Below are 19,007 nucleotides of genomic sequence, written 5' to 3'. Positions count from 1 at the left end.
TCGGCGGAGTGGTGGGATCGAAAGATGAAGGTACCATCATATACTCATCAGTAATAGCTAGTATCAGAACAAACTGAGTAATTGATATCCAAATTCGAGAGGCCTCATTGATTCTTGGTGTTCTTGAAGGATTTTGTTTCATGAATAATTGCCCACGTTCAATACAAATGTTTACGAAAGGAACCAAAAAAATGAATGCACGTGCCTGCATATTGAAAATAAGTTGATGGGAAATGCATTTTTTTTTCTTTCAGTTCGATCCAAATGACTATGAGTTTCTTAGAATTAAAGTTTGTATTCAATAGTAACTTTAGGTTGCCCAAGTATGCGGAGATACTGTTAGTTACATGGGATGAAATTAATGAGTTACAAACAAGAGTGATGGTTGGCAGTTAATAAAATCTGCTACTTACATCGTTTATCTATAAACTTGTACAAACTTATTTTAAGAAGGGTTCTGAAACAGGGATTCTTCTTCTTAATTAATCATTCTCCACTTTCTACATCGTCATGCTATAAGAATGTAGACCAATTTCCATTCTGTTGAAATTCTAGGACAAATTGATTTTTCACGTTGTATAATGAGTTAATTATTTTGGGCACTTCGCTTTAGGGAAAATTTAGGTTATCCAGAACCGGCTCTCGTTTTTGAAGCATTACTGGCTTTATTTTTATTTTTTTTGCTGCAAAAAAATCGTAACATACACACCTAATTCCGTCGGTGACTTAGAAATTGTATGGTATTTCGGTAAGTGTCACATATATGCCTAGTTGTCTTCATTTCTAATGGACTGGGTACTTCAATCACTAAACTATTTTGTTTTTTCAGTTGTAACTGCAAAATAACTGCAAATTGCACTTCACATTAACATAAAGTGTTATTGTAATTATGTTTATGTTTCATTTACACATTCATGTGCATGGGTAGGAATGGCTGACATTGTTGTTATTTTCTGAAATAGATGCAATCCCAATTTTTTTTTCAGTCAATTGTAATTGCTTCTTTCACACTTCATTTGCAAAAGATGTGAACCTCGTCTGCTTTATATTGCTTCGAGAGAGGAAAGAGTACAAGGACAAGGATTGTCGAGAGTTGTACCAATACAAGATTTTATTCGGGGATGTTTTCAACTGTGATAAGTACGCAGTCACACCTAGCCAAGCATGCCGCATTGGCTTTGCCATGTTCGAAGACAGTGCACATGAAGACCACCGTGACGAGATCCCAGTCGATGTAGAGAGTAGCGGATCATGCGACGAGGGCAGTGTAGCCATACCGCGCTTGACGGCTAGGGATGAATCTGGCCTGCATAGCGGGGACAAACGGAAGGCCGCCAGGAAGCGATCGAAGGAGAAGAGGAAGAAGTTTTCATCTCGGGACGTGTCGTACTCTGTGGACCGTGCTACCTCCGCTAGTGAGAAGATTGCTGCAAAAATTGACCACTTCATCGGAGCGGTTGTGTCTGGCCCGAAGACATGCATGAGCGAGTTGCTGGCTACGGGTCGACTCCAGAAGCAAACGGATCTGTACTTTTACACGTGCAAGTTCCTTTCGCAGAGGGCCAATAGAGAGGTATTGGACATGCAAGACAATGCAAACGACAAGTTTGCTTGGGTGGAGTGGAGCTATCAGGAATATAGGAAAACATAGCCACGGTGATATATGTTTGTGTAGATTGCGTACATGTCCGTGGGACATTTTAAATTTTTCTTACTATTGTTTATGTTTACATGTACTATGTTTGACGTGACAACATTTCGTTTGTATCTAGTATGTATGGGGGACAGTTGCCTAAGTTTGCTTTTTGCAGTTGAAACGTTTTATTTTCATATGCGTGCGAAAAGTTTGATTCTTGTAGATTACAAGCAGATGTGCAGACAAACCAACTTTTGAATGCTGTTCACAATTGGGTCAAACAAGTGCTCCATTAGTTGGGAGACTGGTCACATCAATCCCATCTTCACATAAATTATTGGTTGCCCTGACCATAGCTTGAAAGACAAATCGTTCTATAAAAGGCACATAAATGTAGTAGAAGTTTACAGCATGCAAAAGCCATAGTGTTGGATATCATATTCTGATTGTGGTCGTATGGCACATTCAGATTTCACCTGCGAGTTGCACCCGACCTCCGATGCGGAGGACGAATAGGGCGACGAGGCATTCATGGAAGAATTGCAAGTGGACATTATGGGGTGGTTTCGGTACTGTCAAATGAATGAGGTTACTATCAGAAACTACTATCACGAACAAAGCACTCGTGTTTCACGATATCCGTTCGCGCGAAATGGCCATATGTTTATGTTGGACGCAATGAACTGTAGTCCTCAACAATGCTACACTGAGTTCTGCATGTATCCCGTCATGCTGCGAGCGTTCGCACATATGCTGTGTGACGAGTACGGGCTTCACAGTCATCAGCACTCAAATATTTATGAACAGGTTGGTATGTTTCTCTGCATATTAGCGCATGGGAAGGGGTACAGATAGGTGCAGACCCTTTTCAACCATTCATTGGAAACCGTTGGACACTACTTCAAGCTTGTGCTTCGAGCAATCCTCGAATTCTCTCGACGAGTAATTCGACTGGATCCAAACTACAATAATTATGCCGAGCATCACGTTCCAAATCTGAACAAGCATCATATTTTTTGGGATTGCATTGGTGCGATTGACGGAACCCACGTCAGAGCCATCCTTCCACGGGAGCAGCGCTTGAGTTTTATCGGACGAAAAGGAATTCCGATATAGAATGTGCTAGCGGCATGTGATTTCAATTTGTACTTCACATTCGTGCTTGTAGGTACAACGAAGAACTCCCACGATACTCGAATCTTGGCTCGGGCAATACATAATCCCGAGCTTGAGTTTCCACAACCTGCACCTGGGAAGTATTACCTGGTTGACTTGGGATTTGCTCATCGACTTGGGTATATGGTGCCCTATAAGGGTTCGGATATATTGTACCATTTTCAACAATTCTATGAAGGCGACACTGGTCACAGATGTAACTTTCGAAATGCCCGCGAAAAATTTAATTTCAGGCACTCGTCATGCAGGAACGTCATCGAACGTGCATTTGGCGTTTGGAAAATTCGGTGAAAAATACTCGAAAGTATGCCAAGTTATGCATTCGACGTGCAAACACATGTTGTAACTGCAATCATGGCCATTCATAACTTTCTTCGACGGGTGGGTGTGGTGGACGAAGCATTCCTAAGAGCAGAGAAAGACCCTGACACAGTAGAAGTGGAGCTCCCAAGCGCACGTGACGAAGCTTCAGCGGAAATGAATGCACCGGAATCACGACGAGATGAGTGAGATATGTTCAGAAATTACCTGGCACAACAATAAACACGTGTATTTTTTTTTTTTGCTGAAATTAGACGGGCTCATTAAGCATGATGTTTTCCGACAAGAGAAATGGACGTCGTTTCATGTCAAAATCGGGAAAAAATGTTATCATGAATAATGTCACACGTCCCAATTGGTTTTCTTGCATTTAAATTCCGTGTAACAAATATTTGGTGGACAAAAAAATTCACGTGTTAATGGGACCCTCATGTATGCATTATCTCACCAATTTCTTTATCATTGCAGGTCAAAAGTTGTATTCAATATGTCAGTACACAGTTGGAGTAATGTGGGCAAACTTGTAATTTAGTAAATGGACCTCTGCATTGGGGAACCAAATTGTCTTCAGGTGGGGCCAGCTGATTGGACAGGAGAATTGATTCTCCAATTTCACAATCGCGCCCAGACGAGGGCTAAGAGGAAATTACACAAAAGCAGGGATTTAAAAAATACAATTCAAAATTCAGGTGCAAACTTTCATTATTCATAAATCAGGATCAATAAATATAAACCTTAAATCAATTTTCTTTTCACCAAACCCTAACTCTTCATTATTTTCTCCCTTTAAAACTGGTCCTTCCTTTCTCATCTCTCACCGTAAAATTTGAGGCAAAATTTGGCGATGAAGAAGCTGCTTTGGCTGACGATACTAGAATCGAAGGGTGTTGAGAGTTTGTTGCAGCGTCGCTGATTTCAGTGGAATCGAAGACTGATGGTGGCAATGCTAGCATATGAGAGTTCGTTGCTGGAATCGGAGGCTGATGGTGGCGGTGGCGTGGTGTGTGTGGTTGCGCCGTAGATCGCAACGGCGATGGCATGAGGTTGCGGTCGTGTTTGGGTGTGCATGGGTGTTGTGGTTGCACCACAGATCGCGACGGCGATGGCTTGGTTGCAGTTGTGTGTGTGCTTGGTGTGGTGTGTGCGCGCGCATGGGTGTTCGCGACGGCGATGGCGTGGTGTTGGTAGTGTACTAGTGTGCACTGGCGGTGTATCTCCATGGGCGCTGCAGATCTGGTTGGGTGCGGTGGGTGGTAGTGATAGTGGTGACGTGGGTGGTGGAACAAGATGTTGGCGGTGATGGTGGTGGTGACAGTTGACGATAGTGATGGTGGTGGTAGTGTTGTGATGTTGGGGACGGTCACAAGGCGAGGGTGGTTGCAAGTGGCTGTGGCGAATCGATGGGTAGTGGTCGTGGTGTCAAGACGGGGTAGGGTGGGATAAAATGTGACCATAAAATTTGTGACTATTCAACTGTGACCTTAAAATTCGATAATATGTGACTGAAAAATAATTTGTGACCAATAATTTTGTAAATATGTGATCGATAGATAAATTGTGATCTATAATTTTTTTTTTTTTGTGCTCAACAAAACAATCTGTAACCTATAGAATTTTTGATTTGATATCTCGACATAATATGTGACCAACTAATTTGATAATATATGACTAATAAAATCATCTATGACCTATAATTATGTATTCGTGACCATTAATTGTGTAACTCTAATCTTATTATATTTAAATAATAAATATATTTAATTAATTAATTAATCAATATTTGAGTTTTGCATTTTTAAACTTGACACCTGAGAATTGAATTGTGTAATACTTGATACCTGATTTTTGAACTTTTCCCAATTACTAAATCGAATTGAGAGAAGGCATACTTTCTTTTGAGAGAAGTCATTGGTCTTGTTTGGACTCTTCCAGGCCCAACAAAACCGAATTGCAGTTGTGCCTATACCAACCGACTTTCTAGCCCAATTCCAGTAACAGATTTTCTCGTCAATTTCTCCTCCCCATTTTATTTATTTGTTCATTCGTTTTCATTCCCACGCTCCACAATTTGTCAGTGTTTCTTTTCATTTTCTTGAAATAGGAAAGAGTTCTTCAATTTTTCTCCATCGTTAATTTCAATTTCACAATTTTCAGGAATTCAATAAAAAAAAAAAATTGTAGCGAGAGGAGTAAGAATGTGGAGTGAGTACAATAGCCAATAGGACTATTGTTTTTGAAAAAGAACTCAATTGAATATTGGAGAACCAACCCTGCTCTAGTACATGAACATACTTGGTCTCTAATTATATCTATTTATGTAGACTTATGTGTACTTGATTTTGTAGCAAGATATGCGAGCTCGTTAATGGGATATGAATTTAAGTTTCATTTCAATATGGGTGTTGATAATTTAATATCTTAAAAATATTTCTTTATTTTGAATTGTGATTTGTGCCAAGTAGGTATTTTGGATTTCTTACTATTTTTGGCTAGGTTTCAGTTTGGGCAGCTCAACAATCTCCTTTTCTTTTCTTATGATGACATGTTAAGAGATAAAATTCAATATCGGATAAAGATAAAAACATATGACAACTTATAATAAGTTGAACTACTTTTCTTAATAAAGTTGATATTTTAAGATGAACCTCTAAGTTTTAATTCAGAGTCTAAACTATATATATCCATTATCTCTAAAACATTTTTAATTGTAATTACAAATATTGTATCCTTCTAAAGTAAATTAGGTATATTGATTCAAAATATAGTTTATTTCCACATTTTTGTTAACTTAGTTTAGTGTTGATCAACAACACGTTTCTTGTGCTAAAGTGACTAAACCATTCTGCATTGGAATTCATCTATATGTATAGGGTAAAATCTCAAGGACTTTCACAGGTTCCTTACATGAGATGGATCATTAAAAATTACCCCAAAAATTCCCAACCCCTCCCCCCGCCCCTCCCATGTTTGTGCGTATTCAGTACCTGCTAACCCAGCACGGCTCTCTGCATTAGCATGAGGTTATGAACATTTGACTTTGATCAGTTGATGCATGATGTATCCTGGAAATGTTGGAAATTCTCTGCAGAAGTTCCCAAACCTTCAGGCCAATGGTTGGACCTGAACCAAAAAAGGCAAGCTCACAGTTACAGTTATGATACGAGCTAAGCGTTCTTATGGGCATCCCTATTTTTTTATGTCTCCAACTTCTCCAGGAATTCTGATTCTGGTGATGAAAAAAAATAGCATTATTTGCAGCTGTGAAAAAACCAAGTGCTCAAACTGATAAGTAGAATGAAACTTTTGCCTATTTTCTTTATTTACAGATTGTTCATACATCTCTGAAAATTTTGCCCATGTTTAAATCTTGGTGTTGGCATATTTGGAAGTGATTAAGTTTTCACAATAACAAGCAATACATTCATTCAGATTCTCGTTAATTGTATTACTCATTTTCTATGACAGATCTAGTTCTCATTAGCTCAAATAAAGTGTATCAATATACCATATCGATTAATAATACAATTAATCTCTCCTTGCAACTGCCACCACTACCTCCACCTATTGCGTCATCACCACTCACAATCAAATTTGGTTTCGCCTTGACACCGATATGAAAACTGAAAAGTTTACAAACTCATATCTATTTGTATAACTATCTTTCTTTGTTTTGTTCATTTGCAGAAATATTCAGAATCGAAATTCGAAATCGTATAAACACGACTCCTTTGACACCATCATACCAATACCTTCTCAGATTTGTACACCACTTTTTAAATGTTAGATAAATTACGTTTTGAATGTTAGATCCAACTACGAATAATTCAAAAAACAGCTCGTTAGCTCCATTTCTTAGGTTGCCAAACAGCGCCTAAACAATCCCACATCGGTTGTAGACATTAGGATAAACCATTTTATAACTTCGTACTACAACAACAGAGCCCGCCGAGCTCGGTAACGCGGGCTTGTGACCCAAGTGGGGGCACTAAGGTGTTGGGATATTGTGCTGGTTCAGATGGTGGGACTTGATGGTATTAAATACTGGCCCACCCTATCCAAGCCGAGAGTTAGGCCTTGAGGTTTGAGCGAAAGCTTGGGTCTCATGGCTCTTAGAGAGGAGGGCAATGCGTCAGGCTGGTTCCACAGAGCAGCGAGAACTTCCCGCTCTCGGCAGTGGAAGGATAATGGGCCGGTGCACTTCAAGTCCATCATTACCTGAAGGGCCTGCTCGACTTAGACCAACACCCTTTTTTGTATTTTTTTTCCTTGCAGTCTCTGCAACCTAATTACTGTAGAAGGATTACAATATTTGTAATTTCAAAGTAAAAATGTCTTAGAGATAATGGATCTTGATTATATATGTTAGTTCAGACTCTAGAACACTGGTCCATCGTTCCACATTCTTACTTCTCTTTATACAATTTTTTCTTGAATTCCTGAAAATTGTGAAATTGAAATTAATGAGGGTGAAAATTTGAAGAACTCTTTCCTATTTCAAGAAAATGAAATTAAACACTGAAAAATTGTGAAGCGTGGAAATATATAAAATGGGGAGGAGAAATTGACCATGAAAATCCGCTATCGAAATGGGGTTCAAAAGTTATTTATAGAAACATAGGTTTATTATATACAATTTATAATATTCTAAAACATTATTATGCAGTCATTAAAATATAGCCCTTGTTTAAGCCCCCATTTTGAAAGAATGAATGAATTTTTGAATAGTGTATTAATGAGAAATGTGTGGTTAAAAAATAAGAAAAATTTTTGAATTTACGTGTAATATTATTTTATTGAAAAATGTATGATTGAATGATGTCAAAACACTGTTGAAAAATACATTTTTTTTCAAATAAATGAGGCTTAAACAAGGGCATAACCTTGTATTTTATATTCTTATCTTAAATTCATATCTAAATCAAAATAGGTTTTACTCCTTCCAAGAAAAGGTGTCATCATGTTTTAAAAGAGAGATCAACAAAAGCATTGTAGATTAATTTATGAAAGAACAAAAATTAGCATAATCTTGAAATTTGGAAAAACCAGTTACTTCCAATATAATTTTTAATAAAAAAATTGGAGTAAATAATTATGATGGTTGCCTGAAACGGATATAAATAAAATTTCTCTCCATTTTAAAACACTTCAGTGTTGCCAACCTTTGTTTACGAAGAATTAATAAATAATTTATTTATAAATCCATAGAAATTACTTACGACTAAGTGAAAAGTACTTATAGGTCCATTGAAATATGTAGTTGAAAAATAAAATTTGACAAATTTATAAATAATGTATAAATCTATGATATATATCGCTCTTGATATGTTAGAAGTTATGAAGTAACGTAAAAAATTGTAAGATTTTCAATTGGAATTACTCCACCATTGCTTCTATGATCGCTCTGCTCTCATAAATTGTAGCTTTCACGTGATTCTACTCATGTCAATGATCCTGATCAAGTGAATAATTTTATAATGTTATTATTAAGTGATTGTTCTTCTTACAAGTTTTTAAGTTAATTATAACCTCACTAAGGCGTTGTTTTTCAATATTTATGTGCAAATGTATTGAAATGTTGTATCGGTTCAACTTATTGGTGTAGTTGTGCTTATTGCGTCTTATAGTGTAAGCGAGCAATTTTGATATTGTTATTTTAAGTATTCCATAATGGAAAGATTTGTGTAGTAATATGTTGCTCAATTGTAACTGGATTGTGGCGATCGAAAAACTGACATGTGATTCAACTAAATGTTGAGAAAATTGATGCATAGCCCAACCAGAATGCATTTTTGGACGTTGAGCTGTGAATTTTTGACCTCTTCTCTCTATGTGGGTCTTAATTGCCGGCAAATAAATGATTCAAAAATAGATTATTGTGTACAAATAATTGGAAACAAATAGGGGCATAATTTATATTTGATAACTAATATTTTACATGCAAAATATCGTATAGACCTTTGATTTATCAAAACCAAGATACATGCATACAATTACGATCAAATCATGGTTTACTGAAACTTGGAAAATAGGAGATGAAATGAACAAAAATGTACGATTGCAAATCTTCTTAAGACATTTTGCTTCCTTAGTAACATAATTAAATGTGCTTTTATGTCTCAAGATACTATGCTTCTTCAAAAATTAATATAATATAATATTAATTTTATCGGGTGAACTAAAGTGCTAACAGTATTTTTCACGAATAATGTTAAATAGAGATGATTTTTAAATGTACGAAACATATATTGCATGTTTAACTCCATTTAGCTTGACGCACTTTATGTGTTACCTAGTGGCACTTTATTAAAAAAAATTATTTTTTCCTTTTTTTAAAAACCTTTTATTTGAAATTAGTTTATTATTAGTTTTTAATTTTTTCCTTTTTTAATTTGACTTTAATTTCAAGTTCTTAAATGACTTTTGATTTAAAAAAAAAATAAAGAATGACTTTATTCGATAAAGAGTTGGATAAGATTTAAACTACAATGCTATTTACATTATGTAATTATGATTTTGAGACGTATTGTTTTGTTGAAAGTTCGAAAGTATGTATAAATTTTCTATAAATCTTGTAAGTAAAACTTGTCTAATTGAAAGTTGAAATGATGAAAAAAAAATCTAATTTTGCATTTTGAAAGCTTGAAAATTGTAAAATTGGCTAATTGTAGGAATTATTTAGTAAATATAATATTTTATAATTTTTTAATGTTTAGTGTGTATTATTTTAAGTATTAAACAATTTTTAGGATGATTAAAAATTAAAAAATATTAAAATAAAAAATTACTCCTAGGCCTAGCCTAGGCTCATAAAGTTACAAATTTGACCTCCATGCTCATTAATCATGCTTTACACTTTTTAAAATCACTGCTACTGTTCGATCAAAACTTAATGGCAAATCAATCCCTATAGCTATAAAAGTTTGATTTTTCAATTTAAAGTTGTTATCCATTCTAATAATTTGAACTAGGGCTGGGCAATTATCTCAAATCGAACCCGATGATTCTTGTCAAATTAAATACCCGAACGGATATCTAAATTGAGAACCGACGGGTACGATTCGATTCTCGGTTCTAGACCAAGAATCGAATCTTTCTATTTTTTTTATATTGAATAAATCAAATTATCTTAATTTTAATTTTTTCTAAACAAATTAAAAATTTCTAAATCCAAATTTTTGGCCCAATAATTTGTTTCATTTCTAATTTTTTAATTTTGGCCCAATTACCATTTTATTGTTTCATTTCTTAGCCCAACAAGATCCAACCTACTAAATAATCCTAAACACCTACACTGAAGTGCATAACAATGTCTCGACTCTCACAACCTCGCTTACATTCCAAAACCTATTCAATTGCTGACCAAAGCTTTGACCGTAACGATCATTTGAACCAGGTAATCTACTAGTCTCTGACATTCCAAAACCTTTGAATGTATCATTAGTTGTATTTATATAACGTTGTTATAAATGTTAAAAAGAATTAATTATAGTACGGAACCGAACCCGAACGGTTTCACAATTATATTTGGACCCGACGGTTCCATTTACTAGATACCCGAAAATTTTGATTCGATTCGATTCTCTTTAAAATCGGATCGAATCAACCCGCGCCCACCTCTAATTTGAACGTCCAAACAAAACCAACTCCTTTCTCGTTTTTCGAAAAATCACCAAGTTTTCAAACTAATTATGCTCTATCCTTGTCATGCACTAGAATTAGTGCTTAACAAAAAACACTACAAAAAAATATCCAATTCACGATAAAATAAAATATTAATGCATAAATAGAAATTTTATTATAAAAATAATTTAACAATAACTTGATGTTTGTTGCGAGCATTACCACGTTATATGAGTTACTAAATGTATTCTATCACAATTTTTAATTATTCAATTTTCAGCTATTCATTGTATAAACAAACTCGCAACAATATATATATTTTTACTTACGCAGATAGTATGAAAAACAACAAAATATTTGTTGACATAATGTTGTCGCAACGCGTATATAGCATGAAAAATTAAAGTGATGACAAGTCAATTTGTCGGAAAGATTATTTTCAAAAAGCTTCTGAGAAATTAATATTTGTTGTGAATACTATTTTAAAAGTATAACATTTGTTATCTATTCCATTTAACAAACATACTTGTCATATTATACATTTTATAACACGACATGCACTACTAAAAAATAGAGTTTCAAGCACGGATTTTCCGTTTCTAAAGCCTCAATATCCATTGCTAATAATCTTCACTAACGGAATATTTGCAACCACAAATCCGTTGGTAATTTGAGGGTCGCTGATAGTTACCAATGGATCATGCCGTAGGTAAAGAATAAACATTTTATCAATGAATTTTCTGTTGGTAAAGTGTGAATCTTTTACCAACGAAATTTTCGTTGGTAAAAATCTTAACCTATACCAACCGACTTTCCGTTGGTAAATGTCTGCCATTATAATTGGTAAAAATCAATATTGTAAATAACCGTATGGTAAAAAAATTATTTATTTATTTATTTATTTATTTATTTATTTATTTATTATTATTATTATTATTATTATTATTATTATTATTATTATTTATTAATTATAATTTTTTTTTAAAAATTTTTAGCCAACTAAATTGAAAGGCCAAAATATTGTTTAACTCCTTATTGGACCACAATTTATAGAGGACAACTACAAAGATATTGTTATAAACTTCCAATGTGGGATAAATGAATTATTTTTACCAACGGATAATCCGTTTCTAATTACCAACGGGATATCCGTTGCTGAAAGATCAAAATGTTAAACGGTTATATTAGGAACGAAATATCCGTTGGTAAAGAGATATCATTTTTACTGACGGATAATCCATTTCTAATTACCAACGAAATATCCGTAGGTAAAAGATCAAAAGTTAAACGATTATATTAGGCACAGAATATCCGTTGGTAAAGAGATATAATATTTACCAACGAAAAATTCGTTGCTAATTATTGTAGTTAAAAGTGAATTACTTTTACCAATGGATAATCCGTTTCTAATTACCAACGGATGCAATCTGTTGGTAATATTCGGACATCACCTACGGAATATTCGTTGGAGGAAGATCCAAATGTTAAATGATTACATTAGGCACGGAATATCGATTGGTAAAGAGATATCATCTTTACCAACAAAAAATCTGTTGTTAATTATCGTAGTTAAAGGTGAATTACTTTTATCAACGGATAATCCGTTTCTAATCACCAACGGATGCAATCTGTTGGTAATTTTCCATAGGTGAAAAACTATTATTTAGTAGTGATGTTTTCGAGAAATTTATTTTGTAATGCGTTTGATTCGTTGTATAACATATATTAAGATATTCAATGTTCATAGTGCAATTTATTATGTAGCAAGTTATGTTTGTAGTTAAATTCATTTGGCAACATAGAGTATTTGTCACAATATCATTTGTGCAATGATGTATAGTTGTCGACTAATTTATTTTTTGATTATTTATATATGTTGGTATTCTATTTTACAACATAGAAAATCAATACACAAATTACTTTGTGGCAATGGATAGTCTCTTATGTGACAAGTTGTGTTTATAGCTGAAGTTATTCCAAAGAGAGTTTATCTTTCAATAACGATAAATTTTCAATTTCTCTCATCAAAATAGAATTGTTATTGTTGCACACATTTATTTTTAAGATGTAACTTACTTCATTAAAAATAACTCTTATTTCGATAAAAGGAATGTTTCAACGTGCAATTAATCAAATATAAAGTATTCCAAAATATATTAAAAAATGATATCATTATCTTAAAATTGTAATATTAAAGATCCTCAATCTCTTATAAACTCTTAGTAGATGCATCATCTGTACTAGAATCTACATGGAAAAAATGTACTTAATCATTAAAAATAAATGACAAAGACATTACATGAAAAGTGTAGGGAATATGATTTGTAAACACAAATACCTAATACACGTAAGTTTTGATCTAGCACCAACTGGAGTAGGGGCAATTGTTGTCGAACGACTATCTAGAAATTCCCTCCAATGACTTAATGAGTTCAAGAATGAAATTATTTTTATAATTTGAACTACATCGAAATCTTGTCAAGTTTCTAGGATGTTGGCATGCTGCGTTCAAAGAGAAGAAGAGGTGTTGATTTATGAATACATATCTAATGGAAGTCTTGACTTGATTCCATTTGATAAGAAATGTCCACTTCACACAATTAGCTCAATTGCACTTTCTATTTGAAGGTTTTAATGCGTACTCAAGATTGACTATGGACTGAAATTCACGGTACGAGAAATATAATTATTTGCATTTCATATTGTTATTTGTATAATTTCTTATATTGCTAATTGATTTATTTTATGGTAAGAAAATTAGACGTCTTCATCATATTCTCGATTCAATTATTCCGTGCGTACAGAACAATGTTTCACAGGAAAATTCCATCCCATGTGATTAAAATACCCACCCACTCCCCAGTATGTGTGACCTGTAAATGACTTGTGAAGGTACCCTTGTACAGCTCTCTTCTGGATTTATACAAGGTTGAATGACGAGGAGGTAATAATGTTTTTCTTTCGATGAATAATTAATGTAATATTTATTTCTTATTACATGAACCATCTTATATAATCTCAGACTCTAACATGGATGCTCAAAAAGAATGGAAATTAATATATGGAAAATCAGTGAAACGGTAGTAACAGATTTTCCCTCTCAATTTAATACCCGTTATTCCACATCCTCTCCCATATTTTTTCCATCTCCACGCTCCACAATTTTTCAGTGTTCCTTTTCATTTTCTTAGTAAAAAGTTCTTGAAATTTTTACCAACGTCTCTTTCAAATTCATAACTCTCAGGTATTCAAGAATAGGGAAAAATAAAATAAAATTGGTAGAGGGAAGTAAGAGCGTGGAGTGATTAATTAGTGTTTCTCGAAAAAAAGACTCAGTTGAATCTTCAAGAACCGCCGCTGACACCACTGACCATCTCCCTTCCGAAATACACGAAAATACTCCAGTCTTTTGGTATATCTACACACGCCATGACTTTTTTTATCAACTTATGTGAGCTTGGTTATGGGATATGAATTTAAGTTTAACCTGATGTTTAAAGATGTTTCTTTATGGTGAATTTTGATGTTTCTTATAAGTTTTTCGACAGATTTTCGATTGGGGCAGCTCGCCAATCTAATATTTTTTTTGATAAACTGTACAGGGCGGAAGTTATTTTTCTAAATAGTAGTTTCTTGGATTACTGTTTTGGGATTCTGATTTCTGTGGTCATTTTTTATGGGTCTGGTTTTTCTATTTGCACAGATTAATACTGATTTCAATAAGTATATATTATCCACTTTCTGAGTGAAATCTTTACCAATTTAGATCAAGATAATTGCACAAGTATCGATGTGAAACGCGATTAAAATGACGCTGAGATACTCAGTTTAGTGTTGATCAGTGACAAGTTTCTTGCGCCGAAATGACTTTCCCCATTCTGCATCAATACTAGGTAGTCTAGGTTATGAACTTTGATGCAAGATGTACTACAGAAATTTTCCTGTGAAACTTCCCAACTTCTTCAAGAAGGAACCTTCTGATCCTGGTGGCGGTTTCATACGTTGCGACTGTGCATCTGTTTGTAGGAACCGGTAAGGGAAATGAAAGCTTTGCCTGTTTTAATTTACACATCCAATGTACAACTCTGTATTTGCTTTCCTGCAGTGACTGTCTATGCTTTACTGCTTCGAAGTTTTGTACGAATTCTTGTACTTGCCATTTGTGCATGAACAAACCTCGACGTCAAAATCGTCAGCACATCAATGAGCATCCTGCATATAATCGTGGCCGATGGGGAGGTATTTGCATTATGATCTTAAAAAGTCTATGATTTATACATAATATCTTGAGTAGTGTTTATGATTGATACTTGTCCATATGAGGATCTCTTAGAGTGAATTTGGTTTGTCATTTTGATGCCATTTTCAGTTTCCAATTTTCGAAAACACTCAAAACGTGTTTGGTCTATTATTTTCAAAAATGCTGTTTCAAAAAGAAGGAAAATTTTATAATATAAAACTCAAAACGACTTTTTGACGTTTTGAGTGTGTTCACAAAAAACACAAAACAAGGAAAATGAGCTTAAAAATTTTCGGAATTAAAATAATTAATAAAATCACGCAAAACTTGCTGAAATACAAATACCCCCCTCCCTTTCCCTCTCCCTCTCCCTATCTCTATCTCTCTCTTCCCATGCTCCTCCAAAATATTATAAAACTATTTCTAAATTTTTTAAGCCAAACACATCTTCTAATTTTGTTTTGAGAAACAGTTTTTCAAAATGACAAACCAAACATTTTATCTACTACCTTAAAACAAAAACGCAAACCAAACGCACCCTAAGTTTTTCGAAACTTGATATTTGGAAATGATTAAGTTTTCCGTTCAGAATCTTGAAGATGCTGACGTTTTGGATGGTAGGTGGAAGTCAATCAGACTGTTATTCGGGGGTTGAAGATGAAGAAGAAGACGACACATATTGGGAAGATTGGTGTAGAAAGACGGAAAAATACTCTCATTGGAAAACCACTGGGAGTAAAGATGTTCCATGCATTAAAACGAAACAGCGAGAAACTTCTCCCAAGGAATCTGTTGGTGAAACCCCAATGAGGAGTCGTACAAAGAACTATAAATCTGAAAGGAAAGAGTATACCAGCTTAGAAGAATCTCCTATCAGTAAAAGGAAAGAAAACAAGTCTAAAAGTAAAAGCAGCACCTCGAATAAAAGGAAAAAGAAAGAATAGTGGGAAGATTAAGGTAGATCATGGACCAGAGCCACCACCAAATCCTAAAACAAGGAGGGAGTTTCACCTCCTTGTGAGCATTCACCTTTTCATTTCTTCATTACTCTGTTTTCTCAATGTTATTGGTTGTCGTTTGATATTTTACATAGGTCACTATCAGCAGACAGCTTTATGTCCATGGGAACTGTAAGTAAAGTAAAAATTGTGCCAGGTATAAAATGTTTACCTTAATGAAAGTGGCACACTCTTCTTTAGATGGTGACCTATAATGAGGTTGTTTAAAACTCTCGACATCCAACGTAATTGCATCTTATTTTTCGGTTGTCGAGGTTCTATTGTTGCTACTTATAATGTTTGTTTGATGTCTATTGAAAGCTTCTGCTCTGTTTTTATGCTCCCCGTTGGATGTCTTCGATTAACCTTCTCACTACAAATATTCATGATTCTATTCTTTGAACATCAGGTACATTAGTTATAGATAAAAACAATGATTATTTTAGTAATAGGAAAAAAAGCTTTCTGGCTTCATTTCTTAACTTGCCAAACAAACCCTTAACCAACTGGCTTCACAGAGTAGCGAAAACAATGCAAGCGTTTGAGATTATATGGAATTTTTATTATTAACTTAAGAAAGTTTAATGGAGTTTGAAATGATTGTATTATTAATTTTTGACATTTGTTACTAAAGATATTTCATAGTACAATCTTTACATGGGGAATGATAATTGACTAAAATTCACTATAAGTAGATTTAATTCTAAGGTTCAAAAGCTAAATCCCCTCTCATAATAAAAAATAGGTTGATAAGAAAACTCCCTCAATTTGTTTTGAATGAAAAATTCTCGTGTTTGAAATCTATCGGACTCAAAGACTTGCCTTCGTTCTGAATACAATTGCGCAATGATTATTTTAGTAATAGGAAAAAAAGCTTTCTGGCTTCATTTCTTAACTTGCCAAACAAACCCTTAACCAACTGGCTTCAGAAAGTAGCGAAAACAATGCAAGTGTTTGAGATTATATGGAATTTTTTTATTAACTTAAAAAGTTTAATGGAGTTTGAAATGATTGTATAATTAATTTTTGACATTTGTTACTAATGATATTTTGAGTACAATCTTTACATGGGGCATGATAATTGACTAAAATTCACTATAAGTAGATTTACTTCTGAGGTTCAAAAGCTAAATCCCCTCTCATAATAAAAAATAGGTTGATAAGAAAACTCCCTCAAAATTTGTTTTGAATGAAAAATTCTCGTGTTTGAAATCTATTGGACTCAAAGGCTTGCCTTCGTTCTGAATACAATTGCACCAAAACTGTGAGGAACGAGACATGGTCATAGTGTCACTTCTCTTTGCTTTCTTTGCCATTTTCTTGTTACTTAGAATCACTTGGAACCAGCATAAGAAGCTCAGTGTCTGAGAATGGAAGGTGAATAGGTCTGAAGGTTGAGCAAGTCGTCATATAAATGTGAAGAAAGTAACAGAGACTTAGAAAAACTCGAGATCTTCTAAATCAGTGATTTACATGTGCTGCACATTACGTTTAAAGTTACTAATTGCTATTCATAAGCAGTGCTTATCGATCATCACATCACAGAGTATAACTAAGTAGTTAATAATAAATGGCATTATTCATTGAAGTTTATTGTGTGTCAAGCTAGTAAAGGCACTGTGTGGGCTAAGGAAACAAGCTTAGAGCATGTTTGGATTTTCTTAACAGCCAGAGGAAGTCGCTCCCTTTGGCTTTTTCAGTCAGTATGAAGAGATTACTTCCCAATAAAACATAGGATTAGATCTTAGCCCGTCTAAATATGAAAACCAGATTACCATTGGAGAAAACCAGAATCTCCATCAGTAGCCGAATTTAAGCTAGCTTTCATGATCTTTTTCATCAGCAAACCAGCCTTTTCTCGAGCCTTTCCCGAGCCTCTCACTGAAATATCTGCCAGCACAGACGAAAATTCTGGCAGCCTTAAAGCTTCTCTCAGGCACCCTTCACTGTCATCAAACAACTGCAGAAGAATTTCTGCAGCCCCCTCCTTACTCAACATGCTCCTTCCTTTTAAAACTTCCAGCATTTTTCTTACTATTTCATCCGTTTTCCTTAAAGCAGTTAATCCTTCATCGAACCTGGCGAGTAATCCTAGGATTGTCAAGGAAGTTCCAGAAAGATCCTCTCCTTCAGTGCTTTCGGCTACTTGGACCAGCACGGGAACTGCTCCTGACTGAACTGCCACCGTGCAATTCCCGTGAAACTGCACGAGCTCGGCCAATGTGCTGAGCAGGTGATGAGCCGCAGGATTTTTCGGTCGGGAAATTGCTTTCACCAGAACCTGAATGGTACCTGTTAAAAGATATAGAAAGATTTTCATCATTTGACAATACTTAGTTGGCCTAGGTGTTAGTTTTCAAACATGTACGACTTTTTTCAATTTTTGAAAGTAATCCTTCAGCTTAATAGCAAAATAACTAACTAATTTTCCATATCTTTAACATTACCAGCGACACCAAACTTGGCCTTGTTCTTGTCCAACATTGCCAGGCTGCACAGCAAAGAGGCTGATAGTTTGCTGATTTCGGCCGTGCTGGGGGACAGAATTACAGAATTGAGGTAGAAAATAATTTCCATATCTGCTAGCGAGCGTTTCAGATTTGGGTTGAGGGACAGGTTGAAGAGTATAGATAGTGCAAGGATATGGATATTTGGGAATGACGACTTAGATAGTTGGAGAAGTGTAGGGATTGCACCATTGGTTTGTGCCACCAAATCCCTGTTTTGTGGGTTAACCTTTGTGATTGTGGCCAAGGTTCGCAGGGATTTCTGCTGCTTCTCATTTCTGTCAGATTGAGCTTCTGCAAGACATTCAAGAATGGTTTCACGAATTTGAATAGACATTGTTTCAATCTCGGTTGTTTAGGGAAGAGCTGAGCTGAGCTGATGATATCAGGTGAAATATAGGTATGCGGTTTGTCATACCATGTCTGGCTATGCTTAAAAAGTTACAAGTAAATAAGTAATTTTTAAAATCCAAAAAACAAAAGAAGTGTTTTGAGGGTAATAAAGTTTT

General features: G+C 34.7%; 2 protein-coding genes across 3 annotated transcripts; one reads left to right on the top strand and one right to left on the bottom strand.

Moving 5' to 3' along the window:
• The first annotated feature begins 13,839 nt into the window (after positions 1-13,839).
• Positions 13,840-16,250, top strand: LOC111388111. Of its 2 annotated transcripts, none has more exons than XM_023012772.1 (4): positions 13,840-14,165; positions 14,647-14,785; positions 14,859-14,992; positions 15,615-16,250. In XM_023012772.1, exons 2-4 carry the CDS (start codon positions 14,676-14,678, stop codon positions 15,935-15,937), a joined length of 567 nt encoding a protein of 188 aa, XP_022868540.1. In that variant the 5' UTR covers positions 13,840-14,165; positions 14,647-14,675; the 3' UTR covers positions 15,938-16,250. The 2 variants fall into 2 exon arrangements, with proteins under 2 accessions (XP_022868540.1, XP_022868541.1); XM_023012773.1 differs by having other exon boundaries at positions 14,520-14,785.
• Positions 16,251-17,205: 955 nt separating this feature from the next.
• LOC111388107 (U-box domain-containing protein 14-like) lies at positions 17,206-18,956 on the bottom strand. The gene is made up of 2 exons (XM_023012770.1): positions 18,439-18,956; positions 17,206-18,283 (listed from the first exon to the last, which is right to left on the bottom strand). The coding sequence occupies exons 1-2, from the start codon at positions 18,833-18,835 to the stop codon at positions 17,763-17,765; spliced, it is 918 nt and encodes a 305-aa protein (XP_022868538.1). The 5' UTR covers positions 18,836-18,956; the 3' UTR covers positions 17,206-17,762.
• Between the last annotated feature and the right edge of the window lie 51 nt (positions 18,957-19,007).

This window comes from Olea europaea, unplaced genomic scaffold (assembly GCF_002742605.1).
Source record: "Olea europaea var. sylvestris unplaced genomic scaffold, O_europaea_v1 scaffold454, whole genome shotgun sequence".
NCBI classification, from domain to species: Eukaryota; Viridiplantae; Streptophyta; class Magnoliopsida; order Lamiales; family Oleaceae; genus Olea; species Olea europaea.
The sequence above is the reverse complement of the archived record's forward strand: the minus strand, read 5'-3'. Positions and strand labels throughout refer to the sequence as shown.

What these genes read in the sequence shown, in the direction of transcription:
- LOC111388107 (XM_023012770.1), bottom strand. Translation starts at nt 18,835, where the DNA reads ATGTCTATTCAAATTCGTGAAACCATTCTTGAATGTCTTGCAGAAGCT. An exon ending in GGCCAAGTTTGGTGTCGCTG is followed by an intron (nt 18,284 to 18,438) that starts GTAATGTTAAAG and finishes ATCTTTTAACAG; the next exon opens with GTACCATTCAGGTTCTGGTG.
- LOC111388111 (XM_023012772.1), top strand. Translation starts at nt 14,676, where the DNA reads ATGTACTACAGAAATTTTCCTGTGAAACTTCCCAACTTCTTCAAGAAG. An exon ending in GCATCTGTTTGTAGGAACCG is followed by an intron (nt 14,786 to 14,858) that starts GTAAGGGAAATG and finishes GCTTTCCTGCAG; the next exon opens with TGACTGTCTATGCTTTACTG. An exon ending in TAATCGTGGCCGATGGGGAG is followed by an intron (nt 14,993 to 15,614) that starts GTATTTGCATTA and finishes TTTGGATGGTAG; the next exon opens with GTGGAAGTCAATCAGACTGT.